Source organism: Cricetulus griseus, unplaced genomic scaffold, assembly GCF_003668045.3.
Source record: "Cricetulus griseus strain 17A/GY unplaced genomic scaffold, alternate assembly CriGri-PICRH-1.0 unplaced_scaffold_187, whole genome shotgun sequence".
NCBI lineage: Eukaryota > Metazoa > Chordata > Mammalia > Rodentia > Cricetidae > Cricetulus > Cricetulus griseus.
The window spans coordinates 23,894-44,858 of NW_023276905.1; the positions used below are offsets into that span (position 1 = coordinate 23,894).

The 20,965-nt window shown below is 45.5% G+C and overlaps 2 protein-coding genes across 2 annotated transcripts; both read right to left on the reverse strand.

Annotated features, from left to right (window-relative positions):
* Positions 1-43: 43 nt before the first annotated feature.
* On the reverse strand, positions 44-1,449 carry LOC113839061 (opioid growth factor receptor-like). Its single transcript, XM_035453738.1, is given in 2 exon segments — positions 44-342; positions 345-1,449. Coding segments are annotated over 2 exon segments (1,404 nt in total).
* A 16,733-nt stretch (positions 1,450-18,182) lies between these two features.
* Positions 18,183-19,965, reverse strand: LOC113839062. The gene is made up of 2 exons (XM_035453740.1): positions 18,793-19,965; positions 18,183-18,449 (listed from the first exon to the last, which is right to left on the reverse strand). Exons 1-2 carry the CDS (start codon positions 19,948-19,950, stop codon positions 18,426-18,428), a joined length of 1,182 nt encoding a protein of 393 aa, XP_035309631.1. The 5' UTR covers positions 19,951-19,965; the 3' UTR covers positions 18,183-18,425.
* Between the last annotated feature and the right edge of the window lie 1,000 nt (positions 19,966-20,965).

The window sequence follows — 20,965 nt, forward strand, 5'->3', positions numbered from 1 at the left end:
TAGAAGCTAGAATCACCACACTCAGGTGACAAAAGCAAGCTGTTCACAGAAAATTCCATGCTAGTCTTGGCAACAAAGGGCTCTCTGAAGTCGTAGGAAGTGGGGCATAGGCCTGCAGGTCAGTGTGATAGTTACTGGCTACTCAGTCACCCTCAGCCCTCTTCTCCATCTTCCTCTGTCTTCTTACCCCATCAGCCACTCTGGCCCCATGGGTAACAGGGCAGGCCTGGTTAGCCTCCCTGGGTTTTAGGCTGACAGAGCTGAGGGCACACCCTTCAAGGTTGAGGGCAGGTTTTTCTACATCTGACGCCCCTGGTACCTGCTCCTGCCTCTTCTCCTCCGCTTCCTCTTCTTGCTCTCTTTGGAGCTCAGTGACTCAGTCTCATCCCCCTGGGCCTCATCCAGGGCTCCCGATTCCTGGGGCTTTGTGCTCAGCAATGAGGGATCCTCAGCTTTCCCACTGCTCCCACTCAGGTCCCTTCCAGATCCATAGGTCTGACCCTGGGTGCCAGCCTCTTGGAAGGGCATCCCGGAGCCCTCATCCTTATCTGCCTGTCCTAGTACCATCAGTGACCATGGTATACCATGAGGTCTGAACCTCTGCAGCTTCTCATGGGGCCCCCAGACAAACTGGCAGCGAGGTCTGAAGTGCTCCCATGCAAAGTACACAAGCTCCCGGCGCTGGTGTCTGCAACGCACAGCGAACATGAAGTAGTCCAGGACACTCTGACGCACGCTGGGCAGTTGGTGCTGTACCAGTGTCTCCTCCAGGAAGAAGCGGACCAGCGGTGCCTGGTAGTGCTCTAAGCCCAGCTCTCCCAGAGACTTGAGGATGCGTGTAATGCGCAGGTTGTTGTGCCTGTGACTGTTGAGGTTCTGGAAGCGTGGCTGGAAGTTCTGTGCACGGCAGACCGCACCAGTGTCCCGGTCCTCAAGTTGGATCCCATAGAAGCCCAGCATGAGTTCATAGGCCCGGACCAGACGCTCTTTGACCTCCTGGGAGCTTTTAAATGCCTCAACCTCCTTGAGTGTGAGGGGCTTGGCATGCTGGTTCACTCCTGGTTCCCTCAGAGGAAACAGCCACTGGATATAGGAGTGATTCTCCTCAAGGATGACATAGTTGTCTTTCCAGTTGTGAAGAATTTCCTCAATGTAAAGACCGTTTGGCTGGAAGCAGATCTCATTTTTGTAGAAGCGCAGGTTAGACATGTCGCTGTTGCAGTCTTGATCTGCCAAATCCGGGTAGTGGTGCCGATACCTTCGCATGTCCTGCATAGCTTGCCAGTTTCGGTACCGGGTCTTCCTGGACTGGAACACACCTGGCCGTGGCTCCTTTGCATTGCTGTGCTTGCTGTCCTTGTCCTCATGGCCTTTATCATCTGCCTGGCCGTCTTCACAGCCTTCCTTGCTCTCGTCCTCCCAGGTGGAATCGTAGTCCAGGTCATCCATTCTCAAGAGGCAGGACCGGCTTTCCATGGAAAGGAAAGGGAAAGAGGAGTACTTGTCTGTAAAAATGGAAAACATGTTGAAAGCCTGTTAGTAACATGTCTACACTGTGTAAGCATTTGGACAGTAACCTGCCAAAGGACATTTGTGGAAGTAAGAAAACAAATGTGTGGACCATGGAAATTAATTAAACTCAGTTTCTCAGGCTTAGTGAAAAAGGCTTTGACTCTGCCATCTCCTAATCTTCAGAGCCCTTGATTCTAAGGGTTCTGTCTGGAGGAAGAGCAGAGACTGACACCAGGTTTCTGTATTACCGGCTGGTCTCAAACTCATTGAATGACTAAGGATAACCATGAATTTCTGATCCCCCATCTCACACATGCTGACGTAAGAGACCCAGATCCCTTGAGTGTACATTTTTCATCCCTTTCAGAAGTCAATGAGTACTTCTTGTTGACATTGTGTCTTAAAAGGATAATTATGTTGCATTCTTTCTGGCCATTTTATCCCCCTTCTTCCACCACTTGGAAGACCCTAGTCCTATGTCTGTTCTTGTTATAATCCTGGGACAGGAGAGTAATTCTGTTTTGAAGTTGTGCCCAATTGTTTCTCTATTGAAATCTTTTTAAGCCACATTGGTAATCAGTGTGGCAGTTTCTCAGGAAAATGGGAATCAATGTATCTCAAGATGCAACAATTACACTCTTAAGCACAAACTCAAAGGATGCACCACAAGGACATCTGTTCACCTATGTTCATAGCAGCATTGTTTGCAATAGCCAGAGCCTGGAAGCAACCTAGATGCCCCCAACTGAAGAACTGATAAGGAAAATGTGGGGCATTTACATAAGGGAGCCCTACTTCATTTTAGAAAACAATGACACTGTGAAATTCACAGGCACATGGATGGAACTGGAAGAAACCATACTGAGCCAGGCAACCCAGACACAGAAAGACAAACTGTTATGTACTCACTCATAAGTGGATGTTATATATAAGCCAAATGGTAACCAGCCCTCAGCCCATAACCCCAGAGTAGCCAGAAAACAAGGAAGACCCTAAGAGAGACATACATGGATTGCCTGGCAACCTGAAAAGAACAAGATATCCTAAGTAATTTGGGAACATAAGGGGAGAAGGAGGGAGGAGGAGGCGGAGAAGGAGAACAGAGGGATCAGGAAGGTCAAGTTAGAATTACAACAGAGAAGGAGAGCAAGGAAAGAGATACCTTAAGAGAGGGAGTCATTATGGGCTTAACAAGAAACCTGGAACTAGGGGAATTGGCAGGAATCCACAAGGATGACCTCAACTAAGAATCTAAGCAACTGTGGAGAGGCTATCCTAAATGCCCTTCCCCTATATTGAGATTGATGACTACCTCAATGCCACCATAGAGACTTCATCCAGTAGCTGATGGAAGCAGAATCAGAGATCTACATCTATGCACTGAGCCTAACTCCTGAATTCCACTTGTAGAGAGAGAGGTATGATGAGCAAAGGGGTAAAGATCTTGCTCGGGAAACCCACACAAACAGCCATCCTGATGAAGTGGGACCTCACAAACACCAGACTCACAGTTGACAAACTTGCATAAGACACAACAAGGCCCCCTTAACATGAGTGTCAGTTGGGGAGCTTGGGCATTCCATGGCACCACTGGCATTTTAGCCAGTATTAATCCCTATTGCATGAATGGGATTTTTGAGCCTATTCCCTGTGGAGGGATACTCTCTCAGCCTACATGCATTAGGGAGGGCCTTGGTCCTGTCTAAAATAATGTGACTGTAGGTAAGGCCTACAAGTGAGGCCTTACCCTCGATGAGGATTGGATGAGGTGAAGGATTGGGTGATATTCAGGAGAATGGGGAACACAGAGGAAAGGTAACTGGGTTCTGTAGGTAAAGAAAGATTTTATATTAAATAAATACAGAATATAGAATAAATATAGAATAAAAATACAATATAAAAGAATTCAAAAGATATAAAAAAGAAATATTTCTCACACAACAAGATTTTTCAGTTGGGTGGTAGTTTAGTATATAAAGAATTTTTTAAATGAACTGTAAATGCAAGTACAGCTGACAGTTTGGTGATACACACAGACACCTTTAAACCCAGCACCGGATAGGCGGAGGCAGGAGGTTCACTGAGCTGGAAGGCCACTTATGAAATAATGAGTGTTACAGACTAGCCAAGACTACACTGAGAAACCCTGTCTCATAAAACAAACAATAAAAGTAAATAAGCTTTAACTGGCTGGGTGTGTTGCTACATGCCCTCAATCCCAGCAATCAGGAGGCAGAGGCAGGCAGAGATCTAGAGGGTCATCACAACTGATGAGGAATGTACTGTGTATGCTTATCTTAGTGATTGTTAAATAAAATACTATTTGGCCAATTAGACAGGAAGTTAGACAGGACTAGGAGTCAAAGAGGATTCTGGGAAATGTAGTAGAGAAGTGATCCAGGCAGGAAGTGACATAGCAAGGAGACTCATATTTAGCAAGGATACAGGAAGTGTTTGCCCTTTTTCCCGTTTGCCTGCTCCAGCCACACTATGTGATCCACCCACAATGAGGGATGACAATAAGGCGTCTGATAAGATAAGTCTTATAAAATATTTAGATGTATGATAATTGAGACTGATCTAACAGATGAGAATCCTAGTCATTGGCCAAGCAGCATTGAACCTCATACAAGTCTCTGTGTATTCATTTGGGCCTAACTCAGGCCGGTGGCCTAAACCTCACACAAGGCAATGGGGCTCAAGCAGCTTTTGGTGGAAAGATTTATCGTAACACACAACCTAAATTACATAGTACCAGTACACCCAGGACTATGTAGAGTGTGCTGTCCTCAAAAAACCAAACAAGCAAAATGCAATAACTTTAGCCATCAGATCAATGAGAATTAAAATTACTTAGAGATATTTTTCTTACTCAAATGCCAATATAAATAAAACCAACAACAGATCATGTTGCTGAAGGTGTTGGGGGGGAGTTGTTGAGAGAAAAAATGGTACAGCCATCTCACCCACACAATCTAACCAGAAGCCGGAGTCGCCAACTTACCCCGGATATCAGCAGGCTCTCCCGTCTTGTCCAGAACACTGCTGGTACTGGAAAATCTGTTCCCAGGACCCGGCCTTAAATTCTTTGCATTCCAGGTCCCTCCCACATCCTCCACCCTTTATTCCATCTCCTCCTACAGATCCTCCCACTGTAGGGTCCCACACACTCTACTGCCCCACCCTAGGAAGGATTAGCATAATTGAACAACAACAGCTCCTAGTGGTGAAGATATATGGGAGGAATGGATCAATTTTTACACTGATTTGGGAGTACAAAGAGGTACAGCCATCCCACCACTGCAATCTACCCAGAAGCCTTACAGGCAACTTACCCTGGCTATCAGCAAGCTCTATCGTCGTCTTCACCAGATCGCTGCTGCTGTCTGTAGCTCCAGTCCAAGTGCCTGGCCTTAAATATATTTTCCATTGAAGCCGCTCCCACTTCTCCACCTTTTTCCCATCATTCCCCACAAACTAAATGCCCATGCTCAGTCTACACCTTCACACTAGAGCGGCTTAGTATAGTTGAGGATTTTTTCATCACTGAGCAGATACAATCAGTGCTTCTTTTGTGTGGACCAAGAGAACTAGCACTTTGCCAGGCTCTCTCAGTTCTCCAATCATGGGACATGATCCACTACTTGGTTACCCTGTCAGTAAAAGGGCATCAACTCAGTGTGCCAAAGGTCATCCTATCCTTCTGATTCCTGTCACCGATCCTTTTTTCTTTTTTGAGACAATATTTCTCTGTGTAGCCCTGGCTGTTCTGTAAACCAATCTGTGCTGAAAATAAAAGAATTTTATGTGAATTCCTCTACCTCTGGAGGGCAGGGATTAAAGGTGTGTGTCACATTGCCACATGCTTGTGTTTTGTTTTGTGAGATAGGGTTTCTCTGTGTAGCTTTGGAGCCATTCCTGGCCCATGCTCTGCAGACCAGATTGGTGTCTCCTACGAGATCGGCCTGTCTCTGCCTCCTGGGTGTAGGGATTAAAGGCATGCACCACCAACACCCGGCCAATAGCATCCTTTTTTAAAACAAGGGTTTTAGTATACCCCTGGCTGAGCTGTATCTGACTGTATAAACTAGGTTGGCCTCAACCTGACAGAGATCTGCTTGCCTCTGCCTTCTTTGTGCTGGGATGAAAGGATTGTCCACCACACCCAGCTTGGTCACCCCTCATTGATAGAGAAGTGTTGTGTAAGTCTCTGAACTGTCAGGCAATGACTCTTTTCAGCCATGATACCACCAACACCCAGCTCCAATTCATGGACAGCAACCTTGAGTCTGCTTCTGCTTCTCCAGGTTACTGGATGTGCTGAAGTCCTATTTGCCGTGATTTCCCTGTGCACAGTCATCATTGAGGCACAGTACTGATGGTGGCTACTCTGCTTGCAGACTGGCCATTCAATGCACAGGTATAAGTACACAGCAAGTGATATATTTATGAAAGAGAATGAACTGCTCTCAGTCTACACCTGGGACCCCTCAGCTTCCTTCCCACAGGATTATCCACTTCCAACTGCAATGATATGGAACGTATGCTCAATCTTTACATTGCTGTGTAAATTTGTGTGAGGGCACACCTAAGTTTTGTGGGAAATTTTCTAGCTACTCACAGAGGATTAAAATTAACAAATTCTGCTGGGTGGTGGTGGTGGCACACACCTTTAATCCCGGCAATCCAGAGGCTGAGGCAGGCAGATCCCTGTGAGTGTGAGATGAGGCCAGTCTGGTCTACAAGAGTTGGCTCGAGAACAGGCTCCAAAGCTACACACAGACACCCTGTCTCTAAACCAAAAACTAATGACAATCACTTCTTGGCCTTTTCACGAACATAAAATGTAGTATCTGTTCTTATCAGTTTAAAAATAGCTACAGTGATGAATTATTGCAAAATTAAAGCAGAGCTTGATGAGTTAGTGACATAACTCTTTTCCATTTTGTGGGAAATCCCGGCATAAATACACAGTGCTAGGTGAGATATAAACAGAGGGTAAAATACATTAATTCACAATATTTTATTACAAACAATACATTTTACAAAAGCATTCATGTTGAGGTGCCACATACCTTTTTTCCCAGGATGGGGGAGGCACAGGCAAGTATATCTCTGTGAGTGTGAGGCCAGCTGGACTACAGAGCAATTCCAGGATGGCCATGACTACACAGACATTCTCTGTGTGTCTTTACATATTTTTTGTGTATGTGTTCTGGAGACACTTTTTCTAGGGTCCACATGTGGAAATCAGAGGGCAACATGTGCGTGTTTCGACTCCCCTTCCATCCCGGCTGGCCTGGAAACACAGGTTAGGTTCCCATGCTTGGTGGGAAATCCCGTAGTAGCTACATCATCACCCAGAACACACATCTTCCAATTATTGTTTTCTCCCCAAATTTTGTAATATCTCATAGTGTAGATCTTGACATGGGGTTTCCGCAGCTCAGGCAGTTCTCACATTCATTGTATGACTTCTGGTTACTGTGGAAATTCTGATCTACCTGCCTCACACACATTGAGTATTCAGGTCCATAAACCTTAAGTTTGCCTTTACCTGGCTTTTCAGCTTCTTTCTTCTGTCCAAATTGGATATGTATTCACCTTCCTGTCAGGAACACTGTACAATATGGTCATTTCATCCTGATTTTATGGCATTTGCAAAAACTCTGGCCTTGCAGGCACTCTTGATATAAGTTAGGGAGACAGGACATCAATATTGTTGTAAAATATATGATCAAACTTCTACCTAATTTTATATTTTAATCATTTTTTTTCCAGAAAGAGTTTCTCTAAGTACCTTGGCTATCCTGTTACTCATAGTGTAGACCAAACTGAACTAAAACTATGAGATGTGCTTGTCTCTGCCTACCAAGTTTTGGGATTGAAGGCATGTGCCACCATTGCCCCATAATTTTTTTAAGGCGGGGCCTCATGTATTCTTAACTGCTCTTGAACTTTCTTTGTATCTGATGATGACCTGGAGGAGTGGGATTCACCGTGAGCAGCAAGGCACACCACACAAGGGATTTAATGCAGTGGATGTCCCAATCTGTCAACTGACTTAAACCTCATCTGAATTTTGTTGTTTGCTAAGGCAAGTTATCAGTTTATAGCTCACACAGTGCTGTGTTTCACACTTGTTTTGATGAGCCTCTGAAAAGCTAACATTAAAAGAGGATGGCTTTTTGTTATTTTTCTATTTATTGCATCACTTCTTCATATGGAATCTCGTTGAATGCAAACTTGAAGCAAATGCGACCTCCAGGCACTAAGAAGTCACTGTTCCCCATGATGCCACGTTTTAGGGGGTTTCCATGAATTAATGTATATTAGAAATGTTGTAACTGTATTCATAATGGGTTTCCTGGACCATGCCTTTAATCCCAGTATTTTGGAGGCAAGGAGGTGGATCTCTAAGAGTTTGAAGCAAGCCTGATATTCAAAATAAGTCCCAGAATAGCCAAGGCTGTTACACAGAAAAAGCCTGGGTCAAGATACCAATAAAAATAAGCTTGGGCACTGAATTACCCTTCCATGGTAAAGCTAGAATTTCACGGACTCACTGAACCATCTCTCCAGCCCCACAGAATTCAATAGTAGAGACTTCGATCTCTATGCCCAGTATTTTAATTTTTTGGTTTTTATGATGGGGTTTCCCTGTTTAGCTGTGGAAATTGTCCTGGCACTCACTCTGTAGACCAGGGAGGACTTGAACTCATACAGATCCACTTCCTTCTTCCTTCCAAGTTCTGGGATTATAGGTGTGTGCCACCACCACCCACCCATCCTAAACCCAGTATTTTAAAGTGTTGATGATTTGCAATGCAAAGTAGTAACATACACTCTCAATTTTACTCAAAGACCATTTTATTTAATGAAAAATGGTAAGTTGTGAAAAGTTAGTTTTAAAAACTTCACAGTAACACAGGCATTAACCAAATCTGAAATCTCAGATCTCAGGAAGCAGGAAACACATTGCCAGAACTTGGGTCACAGCCTGGGATACATTAGAAAGATACTATATAATTATTTTGTATATCTCAAAATTTCACCCAATTGAGTTGGAAAAAGAAATCCCTGAGCCAGGGAGCAATAGAACACACCTTTAATCTAAGCACGGAGGAGGCAGAGGTGGGGAGATCACAGTCAGTTCAAGTCCAACCTATTCTCCATACTGTGTTAAACCACTGAGAAGCCCTATCGAAAATATTAAAATAAAAATGAAAGAAAGTGAAAGCAAAGAGAAAAGAAAACTCCATGATGAATCATTTCTTTTTAACTTTTCCTCTCATATGCATTCTCACTGCAGTTTCATCTTCCTCTTCCCCCTCATTTACCTTCTCCCATCCTCACCTCAAAGCCTGATCAACTCCTCATCTATTTACCTGCAGCAAATCGATGGCTTGCTATGATAACAACCAAAACATGCATTACAAAATTCAATGAGACTAGCCACAAATCCTCTTATCAAGGCAGGATAAATCAACACACTAGGAATAAAGGGGTCCTCAAAAGCAAGGAAATAAATCAGAGTCATCCCTACTCTCTATGTTAGAAGTCCCCCCCGAAAATACCACGTTATACAACCATAACAAATTCACAGGACTTATTCAGTTCTTTTAATTTTGTTTTTATGTGCATTGGTGTTTTGCATGCATTTATGTCTGGATGAATATGCCAGATACCCAGGAACTGGAGTTATAGACAGCTGAGAGCCTTTGAGAGCTTAGAATTGACCTCAGGCTCTTTAGAAGTGCAGCTGGTCTTAACTGTCACATCATCCTTCCAGGCCATGACTTACCCACTTCAATACAGGGTCTTTGATTGTCGGTTCAGTCTCTGTGAGTCTCTAAGAGCCTGGTTAGTTAATCTGGAGGCCATGTTCTTATGGTGTCCTACAACCCTGTCCCTGCTACAATCCTTCTCATCCTATTACCCAGGATTTCAATGTGGAATTCCATTTTAATTGCTGTCCAAACTCTGTTACCAGCTAGAATCACCACACTCACGTGACAAAAGCAAGCAGCTCACAGAAAATCCCACGCTAGTCTTGGCAACAAAGATTTAGTCCCAATGTCAAAAACTATAATTTATGTGAGTGCCCTGGTGGTATGTGCCTATAACCTCTACATTCTGGGAGGAGGAGGGAGAGCGTTAGGAGTTTGGTACAGCCCCACTATCTAAAAGATACAATAAATCTTCAGGCATGACACACTCAAATTGGAAGGGCACAAACTCTAAAGTTTGACTGAGCATCTGAATTCATGAACCAGCACCAGGATGTGACTGAAGGGGCCAGATCCTCACTCAGCCGCCTGCTTTAACAGCCATGGCAGGCTACAGCAAAGACATGTAAGCCTCTGTCTCAGGACATGACATAAAGAAACTCCAGATCTCCCGGCCTTCTTGAGCCTATGGACAAACCTGAACACAAAGAAACTCCAGACCCTGCCCTCAGCCTCCTAGATACTTGGTTCCTAGGAACAGTTTGGCCATAAAAGAAACTGCAGGGGAGATCAAAACCTCCCCTGTAGTCTCCAGGATACATTTCTGAAAACTATTGGTGTCTACGAACCACAGGCCACCTGTGAGTAACAAGAAAAAGCCATAAAAACCATAGAATGGACTCTTCCTTCCCCCTCGGCCCCCCCGACCTGTCATGAGCCTACTCCTGGCTAAGGTCCCCATCACCCCAGGATCTCTCTGGGCCTTCACCTCCTAGAGTGGAACCGCCCAGACAGGAAGGACCTCTCCCTCACCTCCACGCTTACCAGTATCCCCAACTAAAACCCTACCTATCACATATTCTTTCTGAAGGAGGGTGACGCCTTCTTATGGGGTCATCAGAGTCTATCATATCCTTTGGGATAGGGCCTAGGTCCACCCCCATGCGTCTTTGCTCCAGGAGTATCCCTCTATGTGGAACAGGATCCCCAAATCCACACATATGCTAGGGATAAGTACTCAACTACAAGAGGAGGTCCCGTAGATTTCCCAGGTCTTTTCATAACATATTTGTAACTGACCTTCCTTCAAGTCAGCCGCCATGGATAATCCCCGAGTATAAGTCAGTCCCATACCTAAACAAAACTTGTCTATGGCAGCCTTCATCCCGTGAATCCTTGGCACGGCCTGGTGTGCTGTACTAGCATTCTCATAAGCTAGCTGTTTCACACTCAAAGATCCGACATCTGTGTCTCTAACTTCTTTTTGGATAATGTATGCATTGTCCTAGACACAAATTCTGAAATAATTCCTTAGCTCCCTGCCTGCTCTCTGTAACAAATTACCCTGCCTGACGGGCAGTCCTTGGCTGTCAGCTTTCAAATTCCTAAGGGTAAGGCTTCTCTAGCAATATTCCCTATCAGTGTCTGGGTGAAAACCACTGTTGATCTATCATGAACATAAGCCGTCCTTAGTTCCTCGAGCTGCTTAAATGGTATCGACGTCTTCATCTTGCTTATGTTTCTGAGTATCTCTCTGCTCCAATATAGGAAATATCTGAAATCCCTTTCTATCTGCTGCTTGTCTAATATTAGCTTGCACTGGAGACATCTGAGCTGCTTTGGCTGCCCACCATGACTAGAAGGGTGTCTGTTCCTTAGGCTGACCCATGCTTGTTGCTTTCACAGACAAAGGAATATTTCTCTGATCTGAGGAAACCAGCAAATTTCTTATCTCCTGTGAGAGTGACTCCACTACATCTTTCAGCCTCCTAACTCCTGCTGAATTAGACCCCTGGGCTTTTGCCTCTCCTTATTCCTAGTTTAAAATGAACATGGCAAGACTCTCCATCCTGATACTTGGCAACTCTCTCTTTTACTCACCCCAATCACAATGCCCTGTGTATATTTTTTATGTAGCCACTCCTCAGTAGGTCTCTTGTCTCTATTACATTACTAACCAGTCCACAGGCAGATATTTCCTGCTGTCCTGCTTGTATGCGTGGCCACACCTACATTTCCTCAAGCCCCAGGGCAGCTCTGATACACCTGTGGTGGTGGCTTCTTCAAAAGGGAAGGATCCTTTCAAAATTTTAAACTCTAAAATTTTTGTACTTGTTTTATTGCTTTACTTCAGTTCTCCTGACTATTAGAATATACAAGAAAATATACAATCATCTGACTAATCATTATATCTCATCTCTCTAATTTTATACATTTATACTGAAGGTTAACTCACTTTTATCATCTGGCTGATACTCCTGGTCATTACCATTTATAGCCAACCCCATTTAAAGGAAAATACACATGTGTAAACAATATTTGGGAATTTGGGCGTCGTTCTGTCCAAACTACTTCCTGCTGATTGGGGGTCGCTTAAATACGACAGGGATCCTAAGAAAACCAAGAAATCCTGACCATAGTGGTCTGTGACGGCATTGTTGCAGGTGTCTGCCATCCTGGATAACCTGACCATTGCTTCAGGGTGTCTCATTTCATCAAAACATATTTGTTTGAAAGGAACCCATAGCTTTTCATTTTCTATGGAAACAAATGCAAAACTTTTTCCAGGTAACCTCCCCTTATATTAAATTTTGAAGTCAAAGTATTTTTGAAATATGTAAGTTGAATTGAGCAGCATTTATAATCAAATGTCTGTTAGCAGCTTTTGCTCTTTCCTTAGCAATGGAACAATTCAAAGACAGCACAATAGCCTACAGTATCCAGACTCTCTATGTACTTTTTACTTTTCATTTTCTTTTTAAAACTCACTTTTCATGTTCTATTCTTTTTAGTTTTCATAATAATTCCATTAACTGCTGGTTTCTTTTTGAGGCAGACTTCTCTATTTCTTCTCCAACTCTGAGGAGTTGAAGCACCCTTACAGTACCTTTACCAGTCCACCCTCATAAACCTTACTTGCTGGCCAGCCTTCAGAGGGTGATCTCTCATGGTCCCCTTTCTTTCAGAGTCTCAGTTGGACCTCTACTTGTGATGCAGATGCCATGAAAAAGTCCAAGTATCTGGTGAAAACCTGGAGAATTAGTTAAAAGCAGAGACTTCTGGCCTCTTGTGCTGTGTGCGTCTTTTCAACTTTATTAATCTGACTTTTTTTCCAGGGAGACAGCCTTATGTACACTTACGGCATAGTGGTAAAACCCCAGGTGTAAGAGCTTATGAAAGAATAGTTTGTGTTTACCCAGGTAGGGTGGGACAAGTCTGGGACTGCAAGCCAGGACTAGAGAACAGGACACAGCTATGAATATTGGCCGACCGGTAATTCACAGAGACCCCATGGGGGCTTTAACCCAACAACCAAAGGCAAAAAATGTCACCAAGTATCTCAAAGTCCCCTATTTCCTACAAGAATTGCTATGCAATTAAATTTACCAAGTCATCCAGTCCCTACAAGCAAACCAAAACACCAATTACAAAGTTCCTGGGTTCCTATAGGAAACCCAATGCAATCAAGTATCCAAAGGCATCAAATCACTGCAGTTCATGAAAATCTCCAAATGTCTCAAAGTGCCCTAATTATTGAAGCATCTTCAACAGAATCCATTCTTCCATGGTACCCAGAGAGGGAGAAGTCCCCAAGTGTCCACAGGACACTCAATGCAAACAAATCTGTCAGTAACCTAGTCCCCTAATGTACACAGGACTCCCACCACAAGGTGCCCATCCAATGAATCCAAGTCCTCTGTTCTACTCATGTTCCTCTGGAGTTGTAGTGTCAGGGATTCCCCAGAATCTCTGGAGAGTAGACGTTCATATGGACATCAGGAAAATTCCCCTAATCCTCCAGAAAGCCTCAAACTACGAAATTCTTTTTCAAGTAACAAGATCCTACTGCAAAATATATGGATAAGTGCATATACCCAAAAAATGCAATCTATTCTCCAATGGCTTCCAGATCCTGAAAGGAACCTACAAGCACAAGTGTCCCCAGAACAAGCATGGACACCAAGTCCCCCAATGGATACAAATCTCTCAACACTTGGAACACACATAGTGCACTGTAGTCACCAGATGCCCTTGTGTTCTTCAGCCAGTTACGGCTCTGAGGGTTCCCTAGGCCCTGTGATGCCATCAAATAAATATGGTCATCTGAAAGTTCACCCTAAACCTCCAGATAAACAACGGATGGAACGTTCCCTGTATTCTAAGTAACAAAAGCTCCTCCTCCAAGAACACTGTGGTCAGTGCAAGTACCCAAGCTTCAATCAACTCATGGAGCTGGCACTGATTATTGGTGAGACTGTTTATGTGATTAAGGTCTCCGTTTTTGTTGTCACTCAACTGCAGTCAGAAGAGCTATGGGCCCAGTACAATAAGCAGAATCCCACACCCTCCTTGATTCCTAAGGTCTTGGGTTCCTTTGGGACGGTTGCGTAAAGTATACATATGTGTATCCATAGATGGACCCGTTATCATTCAATAGGTGTACTGGCAGGGACTCAGGTACCCAGACATCAGAGATCCTTGTAAAACCCCAGAAATTCTAGCTGGAGATTCCCTAGTCCTTTTGTTTCACATCATAAACCTTTTTCCCTTGCTAACTTCTTTAAATCCCCAGAACTCTGGGTTTAAATAGGTAGTTTCTAGAAATAATTTTTCCAACCAGCTTGTTCAGCATATCAAAGCAGTCACCCACTGACAACTTTTTTAGCCCTTCCAGATCTGGTTTAAGAACCCACGTGCTAAGTACAAAAGAGAGAATCCCAGGACTCTAAACAAGGACTACAAGGGTCAACTGGACATGCTAAAGCGGTTTCTCCATCAAATAATTCCCATGGTAACTTATCTATCCTTGTCTCTGTCTTTAAAATTTCTACTGTGGGCTCCATTCCCCACATCTACCCCAGCAGGGGAAGCTTTACTTGTGGTTCATAGACAATTGTGTGCCGTGTGCTTCCAATTTCCTGACTTCAATTCTTCTGTGTCCCTTCAGGTGCAGATAAGAAAGCAGAGGTCCAGATACTCTTGGGATCATCCCAAGAACATCTAGAAATGCCATAGTGTTCAGGACAAACCAGCTTTCAGTGCATCAGAACAAGAGTCAATTTCCTATCAATGCCCCCATCACTGGTGTTCCTGTATGATCAGCAAGATAGCCAACATCTGCTAGGCCTGAAGCCATGACCACTAATACCTCCCAGCACTTCTCCCATTTTGATAAGGCTCCTGTGGAACTTTTGGGTATGGCACTGAAAGAGCCCCGAAGAGGTACTTTCGTAGAGGGAGACCCGCACCCAGGAATCAGCGAGACCATGAACTTGGATGCAAACTGCAAGAGGCTTTATTGGAGATACGGGTACCCGGGAGACTTAGCTTCTGTGAGGCCAAGCGCGCCGAGCCAAGGGAAAGGGGTCCTTATATAGGGAAATAGGCGCAAGCTAGAAGCAGGGATTCTATTGGATAATTCTAATGAGGCATTGTACAGAGCTATTCCCATTGGTCAATGTAAATGAGGCGCTATACAGGTTATTCAAATGAGGCGAAGTACAGAGTTATTCAAATGAGGTGAAACACAGAGTCTTTCAAATGAGGCGAAATAAAGAATCATTTCTATTGGATGGTTCAAATGAGACACAGAGCCATTCCAGATCAGCATATTCTCAAGGTCTGGTGTCTGGTACAACAGACTCAATTCCCCCCCCTCCGCGTCCAGATGGCTGACCTTGGGGGCAGAGACCTTGGGACGGAGTGTTTCTCATCGGGCGGGGGCTCAGGGGCAGGGCTCCAGACCGGCTCACTTCGTTCGTTCTCCACCACCTCGTTCTTCCGGGCCGGCGTGCGGCGGGTGGGGGAAGTGGAGGCCGCTGGGGGTGGGGATCGGGGAAGCCGCCGACAGGAGGAGGAGGAGACAAACTTGAGAAAGAAAGGGCTAAGGGGCAGGGGTATTTCATTCCCCCATTTCTCTTGTAACTGAATGGAATCTTTCATTCAGAAGTCTCTGGATACTCTGGATCTATTTGCTTTAGCTGGTGGTATTGTTGAGTTAAGACTAAGGCCTGTACAACAGATAGTCGTTCTCTGATGAATTGAGTCATTTTGTTCAGAATGCAGGGACCAAACATAAGGATCAAAAATAGAATAACCAGAGGTCCCATGAGCGTGGATATAAGGGTAGTCAACCAGGGGGATTTAGCGAACCATCCTTCGAACCATCCTTGTTGAGATTCAAATAGCTGTTGCCTCTGTTTAAGCCTTTCCCTAAGTTTGGCCATGCTGTGTTACGATAAACCTTTCCGCCAAAAGCTGTCTGAGCCCCACCACCACGTGTGGGCTTTACGCCATCCACCTGCCTGAGTTAGGCCCAAATGAATACGCAGAAACTTGTATTAGGTTCAAAGCTGCTTGGCCAATGACTAGGACTTCTCATCTGTTAGCTCAGTCTTAATTATCATAAATCTATATATGTTATAAGACTTATCTTATCGGACCCCTTAATGGCGTCCCTCCTTGTCGGTGGTTCACATTGTGCCGCAGGAGCAGGAGCAGAGGGGAAAGAGGGCCCTTCCTGTTTCTCCTTTGCTTAAATATGAGTCTCCTTGCTATGTCACTTCCTGTCTGGATCATCACTTCTCTGCTACATTTCCCAGAATCCTCTTTGACTCCTAGTCCTGTTTAACTTGCTGTCTCATTGGCCAAACAGTATTTTATTTAACTATCAATAAGATAAACATACACAGTACATTCCCCATCATCTCCTCTTTTCTGTCTAAATAAAAGGATAACTTATCTTTTATAATAACTGAAGAAAACTATAACCATAACTATCTGTCTTTAACTCTATTAAAGACCACAGAAGGATAATATATAAACTCTAGAATTGACAGAGACATCTTGCTACCTGGACAGTCATCCAAAGTTCCTCTGTAACGTTGGGGCATCCATCTTCAGCCCATAGGCACACTTCTCCATTTTAACAGGAACCCTTCAGTACTGTCTTGTTTTGTAAGTTTAGTAGTCACTTTCTTGTGGGTTTTTTATGTCCAGTTTATACAGCCATAAACAGTCCTACCTACTATAATGCTGTCCCTAACTATTCCTGTATGATCTGCATAGAAACAGCATTCTTCCTTGAGGGCAGCGCATAGTCCTCCTTCCTGTAGAAATAACAAATCTAACCCTCGTCTGTTCTGCAGGACTACCTCAGAGAGTGATGTCAAGGATTTCTCAAGTGCGCTTACTGACTCTTCTAGGGCCTGGATATCAGTATGCATGGCTTGCTGTAGAAGTTTGAAATGACTAGTTTCCTGTAAGGCAACCGTACCGGTTCCTATGCCAGCTGCTATACCTCCCATAATTATTCCCCCTAATAACAGGGCCATGGTTAAGGACATTGGCTCCCTCTGATATCGGGTTGACTTTTCTAGTACCCTATAAACATATTCAGTTTGGTGATACGTGACTCTGGGCCAAAGTTCTGTCAATATACAAAAGTCAATAGTGGCATTGAGAACGGTAGTAGAGACGCAGGGGGTCAAACCAGTACTGCAAGCCCAATAAGTTCCATAGGGGGCAACAAGGTATCGGCTGTCCTGAGATAATGGCTCTGTTTGGTTACATAACTCTTGATATGAGGGAGGAACCCTGCCTATGCATAGCCCCTTTCCTGAGACCTCAGACAATGTGAGCTTGTGCTGCATAGCAGTTCCATAATTGGTAGGCGCTGAGGTTTGGTTAGAGTATTTACCCAATACTGCTATGCCTTCATAATATGGGGGCTGGGAAACTAGGCATAGCCAGCATTCCTGAGTCTTGCTGGGGTCTGAGAAATTGAGGGCCAAGTAAGCCCCTTGTACTAGTTCAAATAATCTGTCCCCTGTCCCTGGATATGGGGATGTGGGGATGTGAACTGGAGTAGTAGTTTTGGATGAGGGCGTTGGCGAGGGTGGGAGATGGGGTAGAGGCCTATGGGGCCGAAGCCCATGAGGCTTGGTGGGAGGTTTCTGGTCTGTCAGAACTGGGTTTGGGCCCATGGTTTTGGTGATAGTTTCTATTTTGAGTCGAATTTTGAAGATGGCCCCCCGGTCTGGTCCTGACAGGTACCAGCGAAGGCCCCAAACATATCCCTTCTGCCATTCTGTTGCTTTCTTACCCTTATCAGTAAAGGAAATGAGGAGAGGCATAGAGGTGGTACCAATGGAGCCCTTTTGCCATCCTCTGGTTACCTGAATCTTGTCCCATGAGGATGAAGGCTTCCAGTAAGCATCCCCTGTTGTTTCACATCCCCAAGCGGCACAGAAAAATTGTCCATGACCCCCACAAGTCTGAGTCTGCTCCCAGGCCCGTCCGTCTCTAGGGCAGACATAAAAGTCCTTGCCCGACAGTTGGTCTTTGGCCCATTGACTGCTGCATCCAGGAGTGGTTTCTCTCGAACTTTGGAGTGACCTGCGCATTCGTGGCAAACTGTTGCCATTGCTGCAAGCCTTAGGGTAACAATGTGAAATGTCCCAGGTATCTAGACCAGCAACCAAGTCACAGAAATCGGGTGTCAATGTAGGCCACCATACAACGAGGGCATGGTTTTTGGTGGTCTCATAAATGACCTCCCCTGTCTGGGAAAGAACCTGCCAAGTTAACTCATGAATGGTATGGGGGCTGGTTGCTACATGGGGAGTAAGCATGCAAATAATCAATAGGAGGGTGTACGAGAGAGTCTTATCTTTAAAGGATTTTGAGTGCGGTGTACGGTCCATTCTGATGCAGTGGCTGAATCGGTGGGTCGGGCTGGTTTTACATGAGAAGCATGTATCCAAGCTGCAATGCCGTCTACCTTGAGTGCGGTGGGAGTGGTAAGCAAAACGATGTAGGGTCCCTTCCAGCGGGGTTCAAGGTTCTTGGCCTGGTGACGCCGGACCCAAACGGTGTCCCCGATCTGGTAGGAATGGGGAATGGCAGGATGGTCCCTCTGGTCTTTATAAGCTTGAGCAAGGGGTTTCCAGACCTCCCGTTGTACTAGTTGGAGGGCCTGTAAATGAGCTTGGAGAGAAGGGGAGTTACCAAAATCCGAGACATCTTGATCAAGAAAGTTAATGATAGGGGTAGGTACTCCATGCAGGATTTCATAGGGTGTGAGCTCATGTGGTCCAGCGGTATTACGAGCGCGGTAGAGTGCTAGGGGGAGTAGGAGGACCCAGTCTCTAGTGCCAGTTGCAAGCGACAATTTTGTTAAAGTCTCCTTGATTGTTCTATTCATCCTTTCTACCTGTCCTGAACTTTGGGGTCTATAAGCACAATGTAATTTCCAATCAATCCCCAACAAGGTGGCCACTGACTGACTTACCTGGGAGACGAAGGCGGGCCCATTGTCTGTTCCCAGTACCTGAGGCATCCCATAACGGGGAAAGATTTCTTCAAGCAATTTCTTAGTAACGATCTTGGCTGTTTCATGTTTAGTAGGGAAGGCTTCAACCCATCCTGAAAAGGTGTCTACAAAAACTAATAGATACTTGTATCCATATTTACCTGGTTTAATCTCAGTGAAATCTATCTCCCAATGTGTTCCGGGCCGGTAGCCTCTGACCCGGTTCCCGGGAGGAAGCTTCAGTCTGGATGCGTTGACTCGGGCGCACGCATCACATTGCTCAGTTACCTGTTTTAGAATATCATTCTTCCCCAAAAGGAAATTGAATTCCTCTTCTCGTTCGAGGAGCTCCCGCATCTTCTTGGAGCTCAGATGTGTCATCTTATGTAAAAATGTCACTAGGTACTTGGTTACCCGGTAGGGGATGACAGTCTTTCCTTCATAAGTCCAATCCCCGTTTGGTTCCTTGGTGGCTCCCAATTTCTCTAGGGTTTGGATGTCTCTTTGTTCATAGTCCCATGAGGGGGAGGGATGGTCGTTGGTGGGCTCTAGAGCCAGGAGGTTAGTGGTGTCTGTGGTCAGGGCCGCCTCTCGGGCAGCCAAGTCTGCCCTTCGATTGCCCCTTGCTTCAAAAGAATCCCCTTTTTGGTGTCCGGGGCAATGTATGATACTTAAGGCGGCGGGCAGATGAAGGGCCCTTAAGAGAGCGAGGATTTCCTCCTTATTTTTAATGTCTTTCCCTTCGGAGGTAAGCAGCCCCCTCCGTCTGTAAATTTCTCCATGTATATGGGCAGTGGCGAAGGCATTACGACTGTCTGTATACACGGTGAGCCTCTTACCTTCTGCCAACTTTAGAGCCTGCGTGAGTGCTATGAGTTCTGCCCTCTGTGCGGAAGTTCCAGGGGGGAGTGCCTGGGCCCAGACGACCTGATTCTCTGTGGTGACTGCCGCGCCCGCCCTTCGTTCTCCTTGATGCAAAAAGCTGCTTCCATCCGTGAACCAGATGTGGTCCGGGCTGGGTAGAGGCTGGTCAGTCAGGTCGGGTCTCGCCCCATGGGCCTCGGCCAGTACCTGTAAGCAATCATGAGCCTCGGGCTCCCCAGGGAGGGGGAGCAGGGTGGCTGGGTTCAGAGTCACCAAAGGCCCGAAGTGGACCCGGTCTTTGTCCAACAGCATAGTCTGCTAATGAGTCATTCGGGCATTAGTAAGCCATCTATCTGGAGGCTGTCTGATGACTGCCTCAACCGCATGAGGGGCATGTATGGTCAAAGGCTGCCCCAAGGTTAGCTTGTGAGAATCTTTTACCAGCAGGGCTATAGCGGCAATCATTCGAAGGCAGGGTGGCCATCCCTATGCCACAGGATCCAATTTCTTGGAGAGGTATGCAGTGGGCCTTCTCCAAGGCCCCAGTTTTTGGGTGAGGACTCCCTTAGCATAGCCCTCTTTCTCATCTATAAAGAGTTCAAATGGCTTAGCTAAGTCCGGTAGACCCAGGGCTGGTGATTCAAGGAGAGCCTTTTTGATGTCGGTGAAGGCTTTCTTTTGGGGCTCTTCCCATTTAAAAGCAACCCCTGGCCGAGTGAGGGGGTAGAGGGGAGCCGCCATTTCGGCAAACCCGGGGATCCATAGGCGGCAGAAGCCTGCTGTTCCCAAGAACTCTCTCAGTTGGCGGGGATTTTGTGGGGTGGGAATGTCTAAGATGGCTCGCATACGGGCTTCCATTAGCCATCGCCGTCCATCCTTTATCTTGTATCCTAAATAGGTCACCTGTTTCTGACATATCTGGGCCTTCTTGGCAGATGCCCGGTACCCTAGGCTCCCAAGAGTCTGGAGGAGGGCTTGAGTGCCTTCCTTACATTCTCCTTTGGTTTTGGCTGCCAGGAGAATGTCATCTACATATTGTAAGAGGATTAGAGCGGGGTACCAAACCCAGAATTCTGCCAGGTCCTGATGTAAAGCTTCATCAAAAAGGGTAGGGCTGTTCTTAAACCCTTGAGGTAACCTAGTCCAAGTCAGCTGCACAGAGATTCCAAGGGCCGCGTCCTGCCATTCAAAGGCAAATATAGGCTGGCTGGTGGGATGCAGGCGGAGGCAGAAGAAAGCGTCTTTAAGATCTAAGACTGTGTACCAGGTATAGTTAGGTGGCAATCCACTCAGCAAATTGTAAGGGTTGGGGACAGTAGGGTGTATG